This window comes from Danio rerio, chromosome 3 (genome assembly GCF_052040795.2).
Source record: "Danio rerio strain M-AB ecotype USA chromosome 3, GRCz13ab, whole genome shotgun sequence".
Taxonomy (NCBI): domain Eukaryota; kingdom Metazoa; phylum Chordata; class Actinopteri; order Cypriniformes; family Danionidae; genus Danio; species Danio rerio.
In genome coordinates, this window is record NC_141023.1 from 1451658 (window position 1) to 1472726 (window position 21069).

Consider the following 21069-nt stretch of genomic DNA (forward strand, 5'->3'; position numbering starts at 1 on the left):
TGGTTTTAGCTGGTCAGTGTCATTTCCATCAGCAAACACATTAATAAACAATATTTAAAACGTTCATCAATCACACATTAAAAGTGTATTCACAATGTATGAGTTCATGCTCTATTGAATGTACAAACTCAGTTTATTTATTGTCTAATAAACTCTTAACCAAATTAATATCAAATTTTATAGTGTGACAGGTGCACAATTCAGCATACAACTCATTTATTTCACTGACAAATGTATAATTATTGTATATATTGTGGAAAGATTGGGTAAACTAGTGTTATGTTCCCCTCAACTCTGTTTAGGGGAACACAGGTTTGCAACATTGTTAGTGGAGTTTTGTGTGTGTGAGTCGGCAATGAGTTCCCATGAGCGACCTCTCAAAGGACTAAACGAAAGAAAAATGAATAAAGATTAACAAAAGATTTATTAAAGGATTAAAGGAGGGTTCCAAAACACTTCAAGAGGAGATCCAAGCCAAAACAACAAACAAAAGTTCTCTAACTTAGAGAAAGGGAACTAAATAATCAATCTATTAAAGAAAGGAAAAATACACGTGACGTATGTTTTTTCACGTGACGTCAGCTGATTGTGAGCTGTTGCCACAGACAGGGCGAATGTGCCTGTGAATGAAGTCTACTCGATGGACTGTTTCCACTGGAAAAAATGATGTCTGCAAAACTGTTGCAAACTATTTATTTGTGTTGAATTTAAACAAATTCAATTTAATAACATTCTACTTAAATTGTTTGTTTAAATTCAGCCCGAATAAATAGTTTACAGCCACTCAACGTAAAAAAATGGAGTAAATCCAAGGAATCATCTCTGAATATTTAGTTTCAGTGTGGTACGGTACGGTTCTGTATGCTTTTATAGCCGTTTCCACTGTCAAAGGGTTCCTAAAAGCGAACTGTACCATACCACTTTTTGGTCACCAGCAAAGGGTACCAACAGGCCCAAAGAGTACCATAAGACATTACATGCGCTGCTAAAGAGATTACACACACAGATGAGTAAGGGCTAGATTTCAGGTTGTTTTTGAACCCAAATAAAAATAGTTTTTCTGTAATTGATAACATATCGGGGACTGGATGTGTTCATATATGTTCATTTATTTATGTTATATAATCACAGACATTACAGTAGGCTATTTCACACTGTCATTGATCTGCAGCTATAATCAAATCATGTTGATAGAAAGGATAGTAATAAACATTTATAAATGAAGTATTTATATGATTAAAGCATCTGTTTTGTGAGAAGTGCTTCTCATATATGTAAACGACGCTTATGGCTTTACTGACATTTCCTCGAGTAAAAATGACGTTGTCTGAAACTTTCTGTCGTACACCACGCCCACCGAAAGGGTACCCTTTTGGCAGTGGAAGGTTGATAAAGGTGACCCGTACCGTACCTCTCAGTGGAAACAGGCCATTGAACCGAAATAACAGGTAATAAAGTTATAAATAACATTCAGTTTGAGGAACAGAGCGATCGTTTGGGATGTATGAACCTCACTTAGCAGAGAAAATGAAACTAAATAACCTAAATAATCACCTAAATAATCATATCACATTTTAGAGTTCTGACTATGACAAGCATTTAATGTTTTTCTTTCATAGCAAACACAAAGTGTTGTGCATTAAATAAATGTTTACAGTGTCAGTATAACTACTCTAGCCTATATAATGTTGAATATAATGCAAGAGGGAATCTGATAATGACAAATGTCTGATTTTACCAGTAGAAAAAAATGGTCTAATAATGTTGTCAATGACAGATTGCAGGCATATGTCTCAAACACAATAATTCAACACCAGAACTCTGAATAGTTGTATCCTTTTACTGTGCATTAATGACCAGGACACATTTAAAATCTGTTCAAAATCTAGCAGTATACTATAACAGTAGACCTACACATACTATTGTTATTGTTGTTTTCCCATTTGTCTAAGAAAAACAATACAAATAGCTGACTTATATTAATCTTTATTTTACATCTACAGAATCAGGAGAAAATCCTGATCTTAATTTTAAGCAAAACAATCGCGATTCTCCTTTTAGCCAGATTCGTGCAGCTCTACTGTGTTTACTGTTTTTATGTATCATTTATAGATGCTTTGGCAACACATTTGTAACATTCGTCATGCCGATAAAGCAATTAATAAACTGAACTGACAAAACAGCCTTGCATAGGAGAGAATGTCTTTCTGCACTGACGTCATGTGTGCTGCTTCTCTCCTGTGTGAATCCTCTCATGTGTTTTCAGATTTGTTAACTGACAGAATCTCTTATCGCAGTGTGAACACTTGTACGGTTTCTCTCCAGTGTGGATCCTCTGGTGGTGCTTCAGTTCTGTAGTTGTAATAAAAGTCTTCCCACACTCAAAGCACATATGATCTTTTATACCAGTATGGATCCTCTGATGTGATCTTAAACTTGAATGCTGTGTGAAACTCTTTCCACACTCAGAGCATGAATGAGGCTTCTCCTTTGTATGAACTCTGATATGGAGTTTCAGCTCGTACGCCCTCAAGAATGTTTTGCCGCATTGATCACATCTGTGGGTTTTCTCTCCAGTGTGGATCTTCATGTGCTGATAAAGGTAGTGTGAATGCGTGAAACTCTTCCCACAGTGTGTGCACGTGAATCTTTTTTTCCCATTGTGGATCTTCATGTGTTCATTAAAGGCGGATAAGTGTCTGAAACTCTTCCCACACTGAGTGCATGTGAATGGTTTCTCTCCAGTGTGGATCATCATGTGTTGACTGAGACTCTTTGCTTGCCAGACTCTTCCCACACTGACTGCAGGTCAAACATTTCTTGTCTCTTTGCATTAAAGTATCTTCAGTCTGTAAATGAGGTGTTTTCCCAGCTTTTAGGAGTTCATCATCTTCACTCTCCTCACTCTCTTCAATAAGATCTAAAATCAAGGTAAAGAGGTTCAGTTTTTAGTACAACCCCAAATCAGAAAACATTGGGACAAAAAACACAAATAATTTATTGTATTTCATTGCAGACAATAGGAACACTTCATTTTATTTGTAAATACACATCCTTTCCTGTCATTCAGACCTGCTACACAATCCAAAAATAGTTGTGACAGGAGCAGATTAGGGCAAGTAATCGGGTAAATTGATGAAATAATAATGTGATGTGAAACAGGTGACTGCAATTATGATCTGGTACAAAAGCAGCCTCCGACATACTGTAGGTCTGGTCCTTTAGGAGCAAAGATGGGCCGAGAATCAGCTGAGAATTTCAAATGACTGAAATGTTTAAAAACAATGTTCCTCAAATAAATAAAGGAAGACCAGGGCTCAACAATTGCCGCGTTTCCACTATCGCGCCTAAAGCGAGCGAGCCAGGGCGAGCCAAGGCCAGTGTCACTTCCAGGGCCTAATCGGGCCAAAGCGGGGCTTTCTCAGGGCCAGCGTCCGGCCTTTTTCGGCCCGCCGAATACCTTGGGCCAAGGAGGGCCAGCTGGGGCTTCGGGGCGGAGTGAAAGGAGAGGCGGGCAGTTTTCTGATCGCACACGAGTACATGCGCCAAACAAATAAAGAAATCAGGGAAAGAAAACATCTGGCCTTATAGTCTGGGGTCTTTTTGCGTATAATCACCCTTATGTTTCCCTTTTAAATGTAAGGCTGCTGCATAAAACAATAAAGTAGTTTTAATTTATAGTGACGTTCTTTGCTGCGTCCTCCATTATTTTTCAATAACGCATAATAATCTTTACACCATATTAAACACACAGCAGACAGTAAAGGTTTTCCAGAGTTTTTGTCAAGTTTAAATGTTTGTTTGTGCATGTTTAGATGCCTTTATATGTGTGTGAGACCGGGCAAGAGCGCTCCTTCACAGCTCCGTGATGCCACGAGCAGCTTTTTTAAAAATTTATTTTGGAGAATATACACAATATAAATACAACAGAAAGACATAAAACTTAACAAATTACGTGCCCACTTTCGTAGACTTTAAACAATATAGTGTCATATCTTGATAAAATAGCCTGAGCTATACTGAAATATAATTTAAAGAATTACAAATATCGGATATATATATAAAATCACATTAAATAAATAAACCAATATAAGATAAACAAAAGCTAGCTAGAACAATGTAGGTAGCCTATATACAATACATAAATCAAACCGTTTTAAAGCCACATATAGCCGAACTTTCATTTTACAAAGACCTGTGTGAAAAAAAAAAGATTCTAGATATTTTCTAAAAACAATAAACACCAGGTTTGAAATATTTATATAAAGCAAATATTTATATAAGTAAATATTTATAAAGCATTTGGATATGATGATATTAATCAAATCGCGCAAACAGAGCATTGTTTGGGTGAGTTAAAGCAGAATCTTTCCTATCTTTTTTTCTGTCGCTCAGTCCTGCGCAGCGCTCGCTGCTTTAAACGCATCGGGGACAAGCCCACACACAAAATGTGTTCTATATCCTCAAACAACTGTTTCTGTTTTTATATGACGTGGTTAAATTTATAAATGAAACTGTAAATGAAGAGCTTTAGTGAATAGCTGCCGAGCGCAACAAATATGGCTATATTTTATTAGGCTACTCGCTCTTGTGCTGAAACACTGAACACGACGTCTCAAAACGAGGATGTTATAAAATACATGCCATATCGAGTTATAAAGGAGCATTTCTGTGGCTTTATATTATGGATGTGTGCGCTCTCCGTTAGTGGCGAGAGCACTCGATGCACAAAGCCAACAGTCGGTCGGCGAGTAAACATTAAATGTAATGAATGGAAATACACAGGTCTGTGCGTATAGACATGTCATGTACTGCTGTACAGTGACGTGTCGTTTGTTTGTTTCGGTTGTCTTCATTTTAACGGTTTCGTTTCGTGATGATTCTAGGGTGTGCTTTTTCTGCTTGATTCCCGCTGAAGTGGGCGGGTTGTGTGACGTTTGATTCGGGGACGTTCTGTCGGCGGTGTTTGCGTGACGCGCTGTGAGCTACTAGCCCCACAGTGGAAACGCGACATGATTTCAGCCTCATTTCTCAACCTCCCGGGCTATTGGCCCAGCCCGGCCCGATTAAAGCCCTGGCTCGCACTGGCCCGATAGTGGAAATGCGGCTATTAAGAACTGCCCGATGGCCCGGGGCCAGTGTGCAAGATGCTCAGGACAGTAGACAGGATCGTTATTGGCCCAATCAGTCCGGTCCTGCCTTGTCACTAAAGTTTAATTTGCCTACTGTGTGTCAATTGCATGCAAACACAGTTTGTGCTTTTAAACCTTAAATGCCACCTTTTCTGTAGCAAACATCATATTGCTTTTCGGTTTCTATTATGTGACTGGATGTTTTGAGCACATCATTTTGTTCAGTAACCTGGTAACAACAGTGAAGTGAAGCACAGCGAAGAGATGGCAACAACATCAAATTATGAGGCTAAAAGAAAACATTTGTTTCTAACATCTTATAAGCATTTACATGGGCACAACATGACAGAAAAAAATGTGTTTTGCAGTTTGCTGTCAGTTTAGCAAGTCAGCCCCCTGCCCTAAAATTATTTAGAACTGCAATGAAATACCTGCACATTTCCATACTGCTCATTTTGTTTGCGTAACGCTTGAATTTTGCTCATTATACATTTATTAACATTTTTAAAATATTCAAAATCGAGATTTGCAGACTTTATGTGTGACACAATATTTAAATTATGTGGCTAAAAATAGCTGTTAACTTTTTTTTTTTGGTGGGGTCAGTGAAGATTTTGGCAGGGCAAGTAAAAATCTTAAACACTGGCCCAATCAGGCCAGTAGAAAAAATTCTTAGCGTTGAACCCTGAAGACATTCGGATATTTCACCTTCAACAGTGCAGAACATCATTAAAAGATTCAAGGAGTCTGGAGGAATTTCAAGGACAAGGGCACAAGCTGAAGATGAACAACCGTGATCTCCAACTCCTCAGGCGGTGCTGCATCAAGAATCCTCATTCATCTTTAAGTAATTTTATCACATGGGCTCAGGAATACTTTGGCAAACCTTTGTCAGGTACCACCATACATGTTTTACATCCACAAATCCCAGTGTACAATGCCAAAATGAAGCCCTATGTTAACAGTGTCCAGTGTTGACTTCTCTCGGCTTGGAGGCATCTGGGAAAATCACACAGCGCTGAGATGAATCAGCATTTCAGATATTTTTTGGGAAAGATTTTGGAGCACAGTCTGCTGCCTTCTTTTCCAGGGACGCTTACGCATATTTCAACAGAACAATGCAAAAACCACATTCTGCTCACATTACAGAGTCCTGCTGTGGAGGAAGAGGACACAGGTACTTGGCTGGCCTGCCTGCAGTCTCGACCTGTCTTCAATAGAGAATGTGTGGCGCAGTTTGAAGTGTGAAACCGCGTACTGTTGCTCACCTTAAGACTCGTTTGCAGGAAGAGTTGGACAAAATGACACCTGAAACACTTCATCACTTGGCGTCTACAGGCCCTAAATGTCTTTTAAGTGTTGTGTAAAGGAACGGCAACATTATAAAGTGGTAAACGCTGCACTGATACGACTTTTGTTGAAATGTGTTGCAGGAAGCAGCATTGATATACTCGATTATTTAAAATAAAGCAATAAAATGATGAGGAACAGATTAAATCATGTTTGCTGTATTGTCTGCAATGAAACACAAGTCAAAGTAAATGTAGAAACGGCTTCTTTCTCTCTTTATCTGTGTTCCCCATACTGTCCCACTTGATCTGATTTGGGGTCGTCAGTCATCAACAATCAGAGCAAAATGTGAAGTGAAAAGACTCCATTTGTAGACATTTCTTTTGTAGGTCTGCAGCATAAATGAAGATCCAGCACTTTTACATGTCCCATTTAAACAAACTTATAGATGTCAAATAAATGAGCTCAGATCAAATTTACTTGGGCCTTATGATCATAAATGTGTAATAAAGATGAAAATAAAAGACAGCTGAGTGTCCATCTCTGTTTCCCCCTGAGAATAGAAAGTGAATTTACACTTCTCCTTTTATTGAAACTCTTGAACTCTTTTGCCTATAGTGCAGACGATACATCAGATGAAGTGTTCAAAGCTTTTTCTGAATCAGGAATAAACACAAACCTGTTTGTTCTTCAGTGTCTTCATCTGTAATTCTGCAGGGTTCTGGATCACTCATCTTCCCACTGTCCTTCAATAAACTCAGATTTGACTTCTGTCTGAAGGTCTGATGCTCGTCCTCACTTGTAGACTGATGGGAATATTCCAGTATTTATAGCTGAAATGAAGGAGGAGGAGCTTCACTAACAGAGAAACAGAACTGCCAAGACTAATGTAGTGTAGCGTGTGCAAAACAAAGCCAGCGGCCTATTGATGTCTAATAAACCAATAGACAACACAAGAGATGAGCACATTCCACATCTACATTATAGAGATGAGCATGAGCACTTTTGCAGACTAATGAATGTGTCCAGGATCCAAACATCAGTCTACATTTATACAGAAACCACAGCTTTCATGTGCTGCACATAATCACACTCCATGAGTTTAGCTAGCAGTTAGCACCTGTGTGAGCTTGTGTTGGGGTAAAGTTTGTTTATATTGCCACTTTCAGACGCTCTTCTTAATAAAATCATTTCAGAAAAGTTTTATTTGCACATTCTGATTAGCCAAATCATGCTAGCAGCCAACAACTGTCAAAGTACAGCATTGTGAATACAGCTAATGTTGTTTATGTGTTGAGAAATGTTGGTGTTACATGTGATTTCAGACCAAATATCCAAAGTACCACAGTAAACAATATAGGGAGCATGTCAGAAGTTTTCACTGAAGCCATGTGTGTAAATAAACCAACTTTACCTCAGCGGTTAATGGATGAATGAAGTGTTTAACTATAAGTGAGGAGAAAAGTGTGTGTAAAGCTCTGAGCAGCCTGACGAATGGCGGAGCGCCTCTATTGTAGCCTGCTGTAAACCTCCTGAGACTCTACAAGACTTCTGACTCCTTTCTGTCCTCAACTTCTTTGTTTTTATTCACTTTTCTGAGCTAGGCCAGTTTCCCACAGCACATGTAGTATTATCAGTCACACTTACAGGCGATTTGAGAGCGAATATTGAAAGTAAACAATATGAGGCCGTTAAAATGAGCTGTGTGAATGTAAAAGCAGCTTCAGCTCAATGTGTGCTGTTTCTCTGGCCTCTAACACAGTATACAGAATAATAATGAGTGCATGTAGAGCTCACACAGGAAATAAACAGCATTATTAAACATGTTATAACTCTTGTAACATTAGTCAGCTTCACTCACGCTCAGTCTCCAGCAGTTTGCTCTCAATTCTCCACGGAGATTTCTCACATGCAGGAACAACGATCGTGTGAGCAGCAAATGAAGCACAATCACACGACTGCAGCCACTACACACTCACAAACTGATGGAAAACGGGAATCCTTCTCTCCTTCACTGCTGTATCCACTGCGTCTGTGTTACTGGCGGGCAGTTTCTGGTTTCTGCTTCTTCTTCTTCTTGTGTGTTTTTTTGGCGGTAGGCAACCAGCTTTTCGAGCATTACCGCCACTATGTGGATTGGAGTGTGAATCCGGAGTTAACTAACCAATGTATTATAGTGAAACAAAGCCCCACCAAAACAAAAACACACAATTGCAAAATAACAAAAAACCTTTGAAATTTTATTCTGTATATTACCTCTATCTTGCCATATATACCTATTCTGCTAAATACTAAATTCTATTACTCAACCCTGTGTCTTTCAAAACGTTATAAACATATCTAAAACACTCATCACCCGTGCTCAACTTTAGTATGTTCTCTATGTTAGGTTCCACTTGTTTTTCCTGTAACTGTGTGAATAGTCTATTTCTTGCTGTGTGATATATTGGGCAGTGCATTAATACATGTTCTACAGTCTGGGGTCTGTTCTTCAGACCTCGCTTAAATGATCTAAGATGATTTGGCAGATTCTGGATATTTTAATCTTGATAACTGATCTCTTGCTAATTTGGTTCTTCAAACAAGTCTGCAAATCAGAATGTCTGGATGAACTGATCTGAGATCGCTGAATGTGTTGTGAGGTGGTTTCTATGAAAATGAACAGTGCCATCTGACACATGTTCAAGATGGAGGAATTTACACCTTTATTAACAACACATGAAGAAAAATAAAGGTAAACATTGCTTAATAAGGAAATACATTCATTCTACGTCATTTCCAAACATGTTGCACCTTTAAAAACCAAACAGAATGAAGGTGAATAAGAGTGTTTTGTCTACATGAAAGGCTAGTATCAATTCAAAGCTAATCGCTGAAGCTATTTTTCATTTCTTCCCAATAAACTGTAGAAATGTAATTTTCAGCACTGACATTTCCATCAGCACACACATTAAAAAACAATATTTAAAAAGTTTTCATCACACATTAAAAGTGTATTCACAATTTATAAGCGCATGCTCTATTTATTATATACAAATTCAGTTTATTTATTTTCTAATAAGCTCTTAACCAAATTAATATATATTTTGGAGCGTGACAGGTGTACAATTCAGCATACAACTCATTTATTTCATTGACAAATGTATAATTATTATATATTGTGTGCAGGAGTTTAATGACAGAAACACGATTTCTAAAATTACCTGTTTTTGCATTTGAGCTCTTCTTCTCTTTCACACATGGGACATTTGATTTGATCCGAGAGTGAGGAACGAGCGCGCGACCTGTTATTGTTTTCGCGGCAGCGCGCGCGTTGTCCTGACAACGATCAGCAAACACAGCTGCTCAACGGTCAGTCCGCGAGCGTTTATCCGTTAGTTTGTTTGTTTTTATTTCGGCTGCAAAATGTAAATAAATTATGTGTTAGCTGATTTCTTTACTGACAACACCGTTCACATATGAACACCAACCAAGACAGAAACATGTCTACGTTTCTGGAGAAGATCCTCTGGCGAGCTGGAGCGTTTTGGCCTTGTCATCTAATTCAGTGGTGAGTGGCCATTTTAATATATCCTCCACACTACTTTATAGAAACGTCAAGTGTCAATGATGTGGCACACGTATGATTAGCTAATGATTTAGCATGTAACAGTCTGCCAGTACAAAAAACGAACATTATTTCCTCCTTGGTGTAGTTTTTAACAATAACTGAACTTGTGAAGACAGACCTGTTTAGGTCAGAGGCAGTTCTGATTTACCTGAACATTTGTGACGGCTGATATCAAGATGCGAGAATCTTATTTTAACCAATTATCAAGCAGATGTAAACTCTGAAAAAGGGTTTTACTTTTGAAAAACTTCCAAAACAAATCTGTCGATCAGCTGAAATCAGTAAATATAGGCTAGTTTGTATTCAGCTCTACAAAGTAAACATGGTGAGAATCTTGAACTTCAGACGAAAGACACTTTATTAATAAAAGCAGCAAATACTCAAGAAAAAGACTCTTCCATATCTCTTTTACCACTACTAATAACTGTGTTTTAGGGCTGCATGATTATTTGAAAAAAGATTGCGATCTCGATTTGAACCCCTAGACCAGGGGTGTCAAACTCAATTCCTGGAGGGCTGAAGCCCTGCACAGTTTAGTTCCAACCCTGCTCCAACACACTTACCTGTAGGTTTCAAACAAGCCTAAAGGACTCAATTAGTTTGATCAGGTGTGTTTAATTAGGGTTGAAACTAAACTGTGCAGAGCTGCGGCCCTTTTGGAACCGAGTTTGACACCTGTGCCCTAGACCAGTGGTTCTCAAACTGTGGTACGTGTACCACTAGTGGTACGCAGGCTTCCTTCTAGTGGTACGCGGAGAAATGAAATATGTCATGTACATGCTAAACACATTTTAAAATTTATTAAAAATGATGTATATAATATGCCATATATGACATATAGCCTATATTTCTGAGGCAATCTGCCACTTTTTTTTAACTGTGCAGAGTTGTAGCTGCTTTACTGGGCCTACTACGCTACTGTATTTCAATACTGCTCATTTTGGTGGTACTTGGATAGACAATTCTTTTCTGAGGTGGTACTTGATGAAAAAAGTTTGAGAACCACTGGTCTAGACGGTCTTATTCCAGCATTTCTAAGCTTCAGCCAATTGTATTTCCAAGTTTTGGAGAGAAGCAAAGGCGGCCGCACAAGTCTTCAAATTGTTTTCCAAACGTTGCTCAGCAACGTGGACACCTCCAAATGGTGTTGAAAGAGTCACATACTGTATTTATAAGGTATAATTCACTCAAAAATGTCATTTCTTTCTTCATGTAATGATGTGTTAGCAGCCACAAAATCACTCGTGATGTGAGCTGATGGTAAGCTTTTTACCACAGATAGGGCAGACGCACGCTTGTGAATGAAGTCTACTTAATAGCCCATTTCCACTGAGTGGTACGGTTCAGTTCACTTTTGTCCGTTTCCACTGTCAAAGGGTACCTAAAAGTGAACTGTACCATACCACTTTTTGGTCACCAGCAAAGGGTACCAACAGGCCCAAAGAGTACCATAAGACATTACATGCTCTGCTAAAGAGATTACACACACAGATGAGTAAGGGCTAGATTTCAGGTTGTTTTTGAACCCAAATAAAAATAGTTTTTCTGTAATTGATAACATATCGGGGACTGGATGTGTTTATATATGTTCAATTATTTATTTAATATAATTGGAGAAGTAACAGTAGGCTATTTCACACTGTCAGTTATATGCAGTTATAATCAAATCATGTTGATAGAAAGGATAGTAATAAACATTTATACATTGTAAGCTGAAAATATATGATATACTTTTCCTTCTGTGCTAATGAAGGACTACTGAGACATTCCAAGCATGGGATGGGTCCTCCAGGTGAGGCAGAGTTCCTCACAGCTCCGATACACATCTCTGCCATTTACAGTAACCATGTGCTCTTCACCATACACAATTCATCTGCTCGTGTTCTTCCTTATATAACTTTGTCATGTTTGGTGTCATTTGACAGTTTATGTCTTCAGTGTTGTAGAGATGAAATCAACAGAGACATCGATTAATTGTATTTCAATCTACAATATATTTGCTGAGTCATGGCCTGAGGAGAGTATGTTAATGTTCTTCTCCCCCACTTTATCTCCTCAACTTTGCTCTCTGGTTTTGGGGGTTGGTTTTCACTCATGTTTGACAATGCTTTGCTCAGGGTATAATAGGGAAAGGTAACTGTTGATCTGGGAGAATGGCTTTTACTCTGCATCTCCCGCACACCGGTGCGTAGCCTCATATGCTAACAAAGGCAGTTTCACTAGCTGCGTCCCAAATCGCATACTTATGCACTATTCTACGCCATTTTGTAGTATAAATAGTGTAAGTAGTGCGTTCACACTGAAAACTCTAAAAATAATAAGTGCACTTTAATTACCCGGATGATGCACTCATTCAGCCACTAAAATGAAGTGTGGAATGATGGACACTTCACACACTCAACGACCGCAGGTTTGCTTACGTAGCGGAGGGGGCGGAGCTATTGGGCGCACATGTTGGATAACTTTATTTATTTTGGATTGTGAAAGCAAATTTCTCCTGTGAGAGTGATTATAGCGCCTCCTGATGGTGAATGCGGTTATACTCACGGCAGGTATTATTTGATAGTTTGCACATTTATTTTACTGATTTGGCAACCGTCAAACGTCATTAGGGAAACGGTTTGAATTTCCGTTTAGTAAAAAAACATTAGTGCTCCATTTGGGACAACACTACATACATGTCTATCCTGTTGAGTGTGTAAGTGCATAAGAACATAGTGTATAGTGTGCCATTTGGGACGCAGCTACTGTCTTTGTTGCTCAGCAGTGCACATGTTACAGCTAATTTCTTTATACAGTATGTTAGTTTGTGTCATTCTAATGTCTGTATATTTAAACATGTAACTTAATAAACAACTTTGCCTGCTTTAAGACGTTGAGATTCTTTCTCTTTATCAACGATGTTAACAACTTTAATGGAGTCAGATTAATTACAATGGAGTCAGATTAATAATGGATTTAAACACGCCATCCTTCAACTGCTTTCTGTTTCCGATTATTGGTTCAGAACAGCAGCGTAAGCTTCCAGCCTTACAACATGAAGTATTAATATGATTAAAGCATCTGTTTTGTGAGAAGTGCTTCTCATATATGTGAACGACGCTTATGGCTTTACTGACATTTCCTCGAGTAAAAATGACGTTGTCTGAAACTTTCTGTCATACACCACGCCCACCAAGAGCAGCCTTTTGGCACTGGAAGCTTGATAAAGGTGACCCGTACCGTACCTCTCAGTGGAAACAGGCCATTGAACCTAAATAACAGGTAATAAAGTTATAAATAACGTTCAGTTTGAGGAACAGAGCGATCGTTTGGGAGCCGCGTGGGATGTATGAACCTCACTAAGCAGGGAAAATGAAACTGAAAACACACATCACCTAAATAATCATATCACATTTTAGAGTTCTGACTATGACAAGCATTTAATATGTTTTTCTTTCATAGCAAACACAAAGTGTTGTGCATTAAATAAATGTTTACAGTGTCAGTATAACTACTCTAGCCTATATAATGTTGAATATAATGCAAGAGGGAATCTGATAATGACAAATGTCTGATTTTACCAGTAGAAAAATGGTCTAATAATGTTGTCAATGACAGATTGCAGGCATATGTCTCAAACACAATAATTCAACACCAGAATTATGAATAGTTGTATCTCTTTACTGTGCATTAATGACCAGGACACATTAAAAAACTGCTCAAAATCTAGCATTTTAACTAACAGCAGACCTACACATACTATTATTATTGTTGTTGTTTTTCCATATGTCTAAGAAAAACAATACTAATAGCTGACTCATATTAACCTTTATTAAGGGTGTCACAATCCTCCAAATCCTCGATTCGATTACATTTTCGATTCTAAAGGCACGATTTGATTTTTGATTATGAATAATTAATTAATCAATGACCAATTCATTATTAGTAGCCTACCGTTTAAACTACCTGACCTGCATGGTCTTTGTTTTACCCATAAACAAATCATACAGTAAATGAATAAAGGCAAGATACACACATAATTACCACCTGTCAATCACTTTTTCTGCAGGACTCGTGAATAGGCATTGATCTGTGTCGTTATAATGGCGTCGGTAAAAAAGACGCACAACCAACAGGAACCAGCCAACAGTATCTGAGGTGTTCGCTAAAATGACTAAGTACAAGTGAGTGAAAGATTGAAGCAGTCCTCTGACTGCCTGGACCTGCTGTCTCGAGCGCATGGCTGTGTGTGCGTCTGTGTGTGTGGTCACGTGATGTGCATTTTCAGAGGTAGAGAGGAAGGAGGGCTGCTCAGAAATGCTACACGCCACTGTGGATGTCAAATCGTTGTCGTTCTAAAATGCCATTTAAAAACAAAGACAGTGTAAACAGGGCCTGAGTGTGAACTTTTCGCCAGCGGATTTGCAACGGGGGGCGGACGGAGGATCGCGATGCCGGTGTTGTCTATCAGACGAACCCTAATACGTACATAGCAGAGCTTGCAAAACTGTGTTTTTTTTTTGTCGACAACACGAACGTTGTCAACATAACTCACTGGAAATCCAAAATACTTTCACACCGGCGACTTTATTGAAAGAGAAGAGGGTTTAAGTTCTGTCGACGGGTCTCCTGCGTCTGCAGTTCAACAAGCCTGTTATTCTCCCGCTTGGCAAACCAAGCTGACGTGACATGGGGGCGTGGCAGCATCGACCATTCTATTTTTTGATTCGATAATCGAAATTGAGCATAAATTTCGATCGATTTCGATTGTGACACCCCTAATCTTTATTTTACATCTACAGAATCAGGAGAAAATCCTGATCTTTATTTTAAGCAAAACAAAAAATATATACATCGCGACTCTCCTTTTAGCCAGATTCGTGCAGCTCTATTGTGTTTACTGTTTTTTATGTAAACTTTAAATGCTTTGGCAACACATTCGTAACATTCGTCATGCCAATAAAGCAATTATAAAACTGAGCTGACAAAACAGCCTTGCACAGGAGAGAATGTCTTTCTGCACTGACGTCATGTGTACTGCTTCTCTCCAGTGTGAATCCTCTCGTGTCTTTTCAGATATGCTAACTGACAGAATCTCTTATCACAGTGTGAACACTTGTACGGTTTCTCTCCAGTGTGGATCCTCTGGTGCAGTTTCAGTTCTGTAGCAGTAATGAAAGTCTTCTCACACTCAAAACACACATGCTCTCTCACTCCAGTGTGGCTCTTCTGATGTTGCGTTAAATGTGGTTGCTGTGTAAATCTCTTTCCACACTCAGAGCATGAATAAGGCTTCTCCTTTGTATGAACTCTGATATGGAGTTTCAGCACTGACATCCTCAAGAATGTTTTGCCGCATTGATCACATCTGTGGGTTTTCTCTCCAGTGTGGATCATCATGTGTTGATTAAGGTAGTGTAAATGTGTGAAACTCTTCCCACAGTGTGTGCATGTGAATGTTTTTTTCCCATTGTGGATCTTCATATGTTCATTAAAGGCGGATGAGTGTCTGAAACTCTTCCCACACTGAGTGCATGAGAATGGTTTCTCTCCAGTGTGGATCATCATGTGTTGATTGAAACTCTTCTTGTTTGCCAGACTCTTTCCACACTCACAACATATCAATCGATTCTTGTCTCTTTGCATTAAAGCATCTTCAGTCTGTAAATGAGGTGTTTTCTCAGCTTTTAGGAGTTCATCATCTTCACTCTCCTCACTCTCTTCAATTAGGTCTAAAATTAAAGTAAAAAGGTTCAGTTTTTAGTGCAACCCCAAATCAGAAAACATTGGGACAGTATCGAAACACAAATAATTTATTGTATTTATTGCAGACAATATGAACACAAAATATGTCATGTTTTGTCTGGTCAATTTCATTTGTAAATATACATCCTTTTCTGTCATTCAGACCTGCAACACAGTCCATAAAAAGTTGTGACAGGAGCAGTTTAGGGCTAATAATCAGGTAAATTAGTGAGATAATGATGTGATGTGAAACAGGTGATGTCAACAGGTGATTGTAATTATAATTTGGTACAAAAGAAGCCTCCGACATAGGTCTAGTCCTTTAGGAGCAAAGATGGGCTGAGGATCAGCTGAGAATTTCAAATGATTGAAGAATTTAAAAACAATGTTCCTTAAAGAAATAAAGCAAGACATTTGGAACACATTAGCCCCTTTCACACCGGTAAATATCTAGAAAATTTCCGGAACGACTTTACCCGTATATTTAAAAAGCGCTGTTCACACAGGCGAGGACGTTACGGAATTGTTCCAAAAAAGAGCATTCACACATCCATTACCAAATACCGGTAAATTCTGACATCATTACCCAGAAAGGAGCTGTAAACAGCTGCGCTTGTGTTTGTAAACATTTGACTACATCACAAACTCTGGATGGATCAGTATTGTGAACAACTTCGATGAAAACATATAGAGAAACACTTTTGCATGTCGAGATGTACATGATATGTGTGTGTGCTGGCGCTCATGGGCTGCTTCACGGGCACACACAAAGCTTGAAGGTAAACAAACAACGGCTTATCATAAGCATCTTATCAATAATTATTTACACAGTTGGCGTTAAGATGAACATATAAACGATATCTGACTAATTTCTAGCAGCTAAATGTGTCTGGAAAAATATTCAAAGGCTTTTATTCTCATAAACCGCGCGGCCGTGAATGCGTCTGACTGTTCTGATTGGCTAAAGTAGACGTCTCACATAAGCACGTTCTAGACATACACGCGCTCTTTCCGGCAATCTTCCTTTTGCGTTCACACAGCGCAGCATTCCGCAGCATTAATGTTACAACTTCTCTTTCTGGAAAATAGCCAGAACGAATTTAACGGTATTTTCAAAAAGGACCTGTTCACACATACACACCTTTCTGGAAAATTGCCGGTAATTTTCCAGAAAGATGTGTATGTGTGAAAGGGGCTATTGTCAAGTACCACCATACATGGTTACATCCACAAATCCCAGTGAAAAATGTACCATGCCAAAATGACTCCCTATGTTAACATTGTCCACAAGCGCCGTTGACTCCTGTGGGCTCAGAGGCATCAGGGACATTCAGCAATCAGCATTTCAGATATTTTTGGGAGAGATTTGAGCACAGTCTGCTGCCTTCTTTTCCAGGGACGCCCATGAATATTTTAACAAGACAATGCAAAACCATATTCTGCACACATTACAGAGTCCTGCTGCAGAGGAAGAGGACACGGGTACTTGGATGGCCTGCCTGCAGTCCCGACCTGTCTCTAATAGAGAATGTGGTGCATTTTGAAGTGTACAATGTGACAACGAAGACCCCGTACTGTTGCCCACCTTACGACTTGTGTGCAGGAAGAATTGGACAAAATGACACCTAAAACACTTCATCACTTGATGTCTAAAGTCCCTAAATGTCTTTTAAGTGTCGTGTAAAGGAACGGCAACATTATAAAGTGGTAAACGCTGCACTGATACGACTTTTGTTGAAATGTGTTGCAGGAAGCAGCATTGATATACGCGATTATTTAAAATAAAGCAGTAAAATGATGAGGAACAGATTAAATCATGTTTGCTGTATTGTCTGCAATGAAACACAAGTCAAAGTAAATGTAGAAACGGCTTCTTTCTCTCTTTATCTGTGTTCCCCATACTGTCCCACTTGATCTGATTTGGGGTCGTCAGTCATCAACAATCAGAGCAAAATGTGAAGTGAAAAGACTCCATTTGTAGACATTTCTTTTGTAGGTCTGCAGCATAAATGAAGATCCAGCACTTTTACATGTCCCATTTAAACAAACTTATAGATGTCAAATAAATGAGCTCAGATCAAATTTACTTCGGCCTTATGATCATAAATGTTTAATAAAGATGAAAATAAAAGACAGCTGAGTGTCCATCTCTGTTTCCCCCTGAGAATAGAAAGTGAATTTACACTTCTCCTTTTATTGAAACTCTTGAACTCTTTTGCCTATAGTGCAGACGATACATCAGATGAAGTGTTCAAAGCTTTTTCTGAATCAGGAATAAACACAAACCTGTTTGTTCTTCAGTGTCTTCATCTGTAATTCTGCAGGGTTCTGGATCACTCATCTTCCCACTGTCCTTCAATAAACTCAGATTTGACTTCTGTCTGAAGGTCTGATGCTCGTCCTCACTTGTAGACTGATGGGAATATTCCAGTATTTATAGCTGAAATGAAGGAGGAGGAGCTTCACTAACAGAGAAACAGATCTGCCAAGACTAATGTAGTGTAGCGTGTGCAAAACAAAGCCAGCGGCCTATTGATGTCTAATAAACCAATAGACAACACAAGAGATGAGCACATTCCACATCTACATTATAGAGATGAGCATTTTGATTTGCTGGTTAAGGACATGAGTAATAAAACAGCAAATGGGTATTATGCGAGATGTAAAATAATAAATTACACTGGTTTAACTTGTTTTGAGCATTAAATGAAATTGGTATTTTCACTGTAACAGTCCAGCCTATAGTGGAGTAATCATGTTTAGGCGATCGTTTGGAGTTTTACATTTCAACGGTCAAATATTGATTGCTGAATTACAAGTTCGGTTTTTGATTGGCCTCATGAAAAAGACAATGATTTTCGAATCTCAGGTCTGGCGCGTCCATAGAGGCGACCTGGGTGGCACAAAAGTGTGGGCTACGTCTGCAAAGTTTGGGGTCAGTGTAATTTTTAAATGTTTTAAAATAAGGTTCTCCTGCTCACCAAAGCTGCATTTATTTAATCAAAAATACAGTACACATTGTAAAATTGTGAAATGTTATTGCACTATAAAATAACTGTTTAACAGTAGTTTATTATTTAATTTAATAATTTATTCCAGTGCTTTTATGATCCTTCAGAAATCACTCTAATATTAATTATTGTTATTATTATTATTAATGTTAATACTAATGATAAACGCAACAAGTAATAATAATATTATTTGAAACAGCATATAGTGAGTAAAAAAATAAATATCTGATAAATAAGTGTTTAACTTTTTTTTAAATATTTAATAAATGCCGCTTTAATGAACAGAATGATTTTAATTACATTTTTAAATAAAATTAATAATAATAAAAATAAATAAACTGAGCCTAAACTTTTGAGTAGTGTAGATCAGTGGGTGATCTTAATAAAATGTTTTAATGTGCGTGTTTGTTGATAGGCGCTGCTTTCATTAAAGCCTCTTCTTGGTCGGTCGCAAATCTTTTTAAATACATAACTTATATCAGCCTTACCCTGGAGTTTGTTCAGCCTCCGCCTATGGCTAGCAGTTAGCACCTGTGTGAGCTTGTGTTGGGGTAAAGTTGCTTTTATATTGGCACTTTCAGACGCTCTTCTTAATAAAATCATTTCAGAAAAGTTTTATTTGCACATTCTGATTAGCCAAATCATGCTAGCAGCTAACAACTGACAAAGTACAGCATTGTAAATAAAGCTGATGTTGTTTATGTGTCTTACAGGCGATTTGAGAGCGAATATTGAAAGTAAACAATATGAGGCCGTTACAATGAGCTGTGTGAATGTAAAAGCAGCTTCAGCTCAATGTGTGCTGTTTCTCTGGCCTCTAACACAGTATACAGAATAATAATGAGTGCATGTAGAGCTCACACAGGAAATAAACAGCATTATTAAACATGTTATAACTCTTGTAAAATTAGTCAGCTTCACTCACGCTCAGTCTCCAGTAGTTTGCTCTCAATTCCTCTTCCTCAAGTTGATATTAAGCGGGAATCTTCCTCTCCTTAGCTTTATCTACACACACTCTCTCTCTCTCTCTCTCTCTCTCTCTCTCTCTCTCTCTCTCTCTCTCTCTCTCTCTCTCTCTCTCTCTCTCTCTCTCTCTCTCTCTCTCTCTCTCTCTCTCTCTCTCTCTCTCTCTCTCTCTCTCTCTCTCTCTCTCTCTCTCTCTCTCTCTCTCTCTCTCTCTCTCTCTCTCTCTCTCTCTCTCTCTCTCTCTCTCTCTCTCTCTCTCTCTCTCTCTCTCTCTCTCTCTCTCTCTCTCTCTCTCTCTCTCTGTGTGTGTGTGAGTCCTGTTTCACGCTGCGCTCGCTTCTTCTTTGTCTTCTTCTTCGGATCTTAATAGCGGTTGGTAACCGACCTACTGGTGCATTACCGCCACCGACTGGAGGATAAAACTGGATGTAATGCTGACTGAATCCAATAGAAGAGGGAAGATAACAGTGTATTCTTTAAATTATATTGTCTATATTCTTTTGTCCAACTGGCTTTCTTTATCAAGTTTAATGGCATCATCATAACTTGCTAGATGTCCTAAAATTGACTTGTTGACTAGAGTGTAGACATTGCTGAGGATGTGCGAATTCTTAAAGCGACAGCGCTCAAAAAAACAAGCAAAACTAAATATGGTGTAGGGGAATTTAATTAAACATAACTGGATTTAGCCCCGATTATTATATCATTTAAAAACATTTTTAATTGACTATATACTACTTCAACACAGTGAATTTATAAAATTACAAAAAAGCCACCGCAAAAACTAAAGGAAATAATATTAATTTATTGTTCTCACCTGGTTTGACGCATGATAAATACTTCCCCTTTAGGCGCACTGTAGTCAGCTGATGCACATGAATATTAAATGTCTTTTTTATTGCAATTTTAGAACATAAAACATACAAGGGCAATAACAACATTATATTGACATCAAAATAAAAACAATGCGAAAAGAAGAAAAATATAATTATTCAAAGACAAAATAGGCTTTAAGATAATTAAGTTCTTTTTTCTTTTTTTCTTTTATCGTAATGACCTAATTCTATTTTAAAGTGAGTAAAATTTGTTTGTTCACTGCCCATTTACATTTATGATTTAAAAAATGCCATATATGAGAAATAATTCTACCAAATTTTGAAGTCGACTGTATTCTCATAAAACAAAGCATCTTTTTCTTTGAATTTCACTGCAATATTAGAAACAAAAAAGAAAAGATGACATCAAAACAATATACAGTAAATACAATCATAAAATAAATGAACAATGTTCTCTTCTTTATCATTGCAGAAAGCACATTTTAAATCAACATCTT

The 21069-nt window shown here is 38.1% G+C and overlaps 1 protein-coding gene and 3 long non-coding RNA genes across 4 annotated transcripts; 1 reads left to right on the top strand and 3 right to left on the bottom strand.

The window, feature by feature from the left end:
- Positions 1-405: 405 nt before the first annotated feature.
- On the bottom strand, positions 406-8485 carry im:7151441. Its single transcript, NM_001446834.1, is given in 4 exon segments — positions 406-2774; positions 2776-2920; positions 7102-7255; positions 8284-8485. Coding segments are annotated over 3 exon segments (756 nt in total). The 5' UTR covers positions 7157-7255; positions 8284-8485; the 3' UTR covers positions 406-2218.
- A 1257-nt stretch (positions 8486-9742) lies between these two features.
- LOC147845363 (uncharacterized) lies at positions 9743-12903 on the top strand. Its single transcript, XR_015480334.2, has 2 exons — positions 9743-10722; positions 11047-12903. It is a non-coding gene; the product is annotated as an uncharacterized LOC147845363 (long non-coding RNA).
- On the bottom strand, positions 10376-12404 carry LOC147845364 (uncharacterized). The gene is made up of 2 exons (XR_015480366.1): positions 11039-12404; positions 10376-10714 (listed from the first exon to the last, which is right to left on the bottom strand). It is a non-coding gene; the product is annotated as an uncharacterized LOC147845364 (long non-coding RNA).
- A 771-nt stretch (positions 12904-13674) lies between the features above and the next one.
- LOC147845365 (uncharacterized) lies at positions 13675-19764 on the bottom strand. The gene is made up of 3 exons (XR_015480293.1): positions 19696-19764; positions 18046-18199; positions 13675-15746 (listed from the first exon to the last, which is right to left on the bottom strand). It is a non-coding gene; the product is annotated as an uncharacterized LOC147845365 (long non-coding RNA).
- Between the last annotated feature and the right edge of the window lie 1305 nt (positions 19765-21069).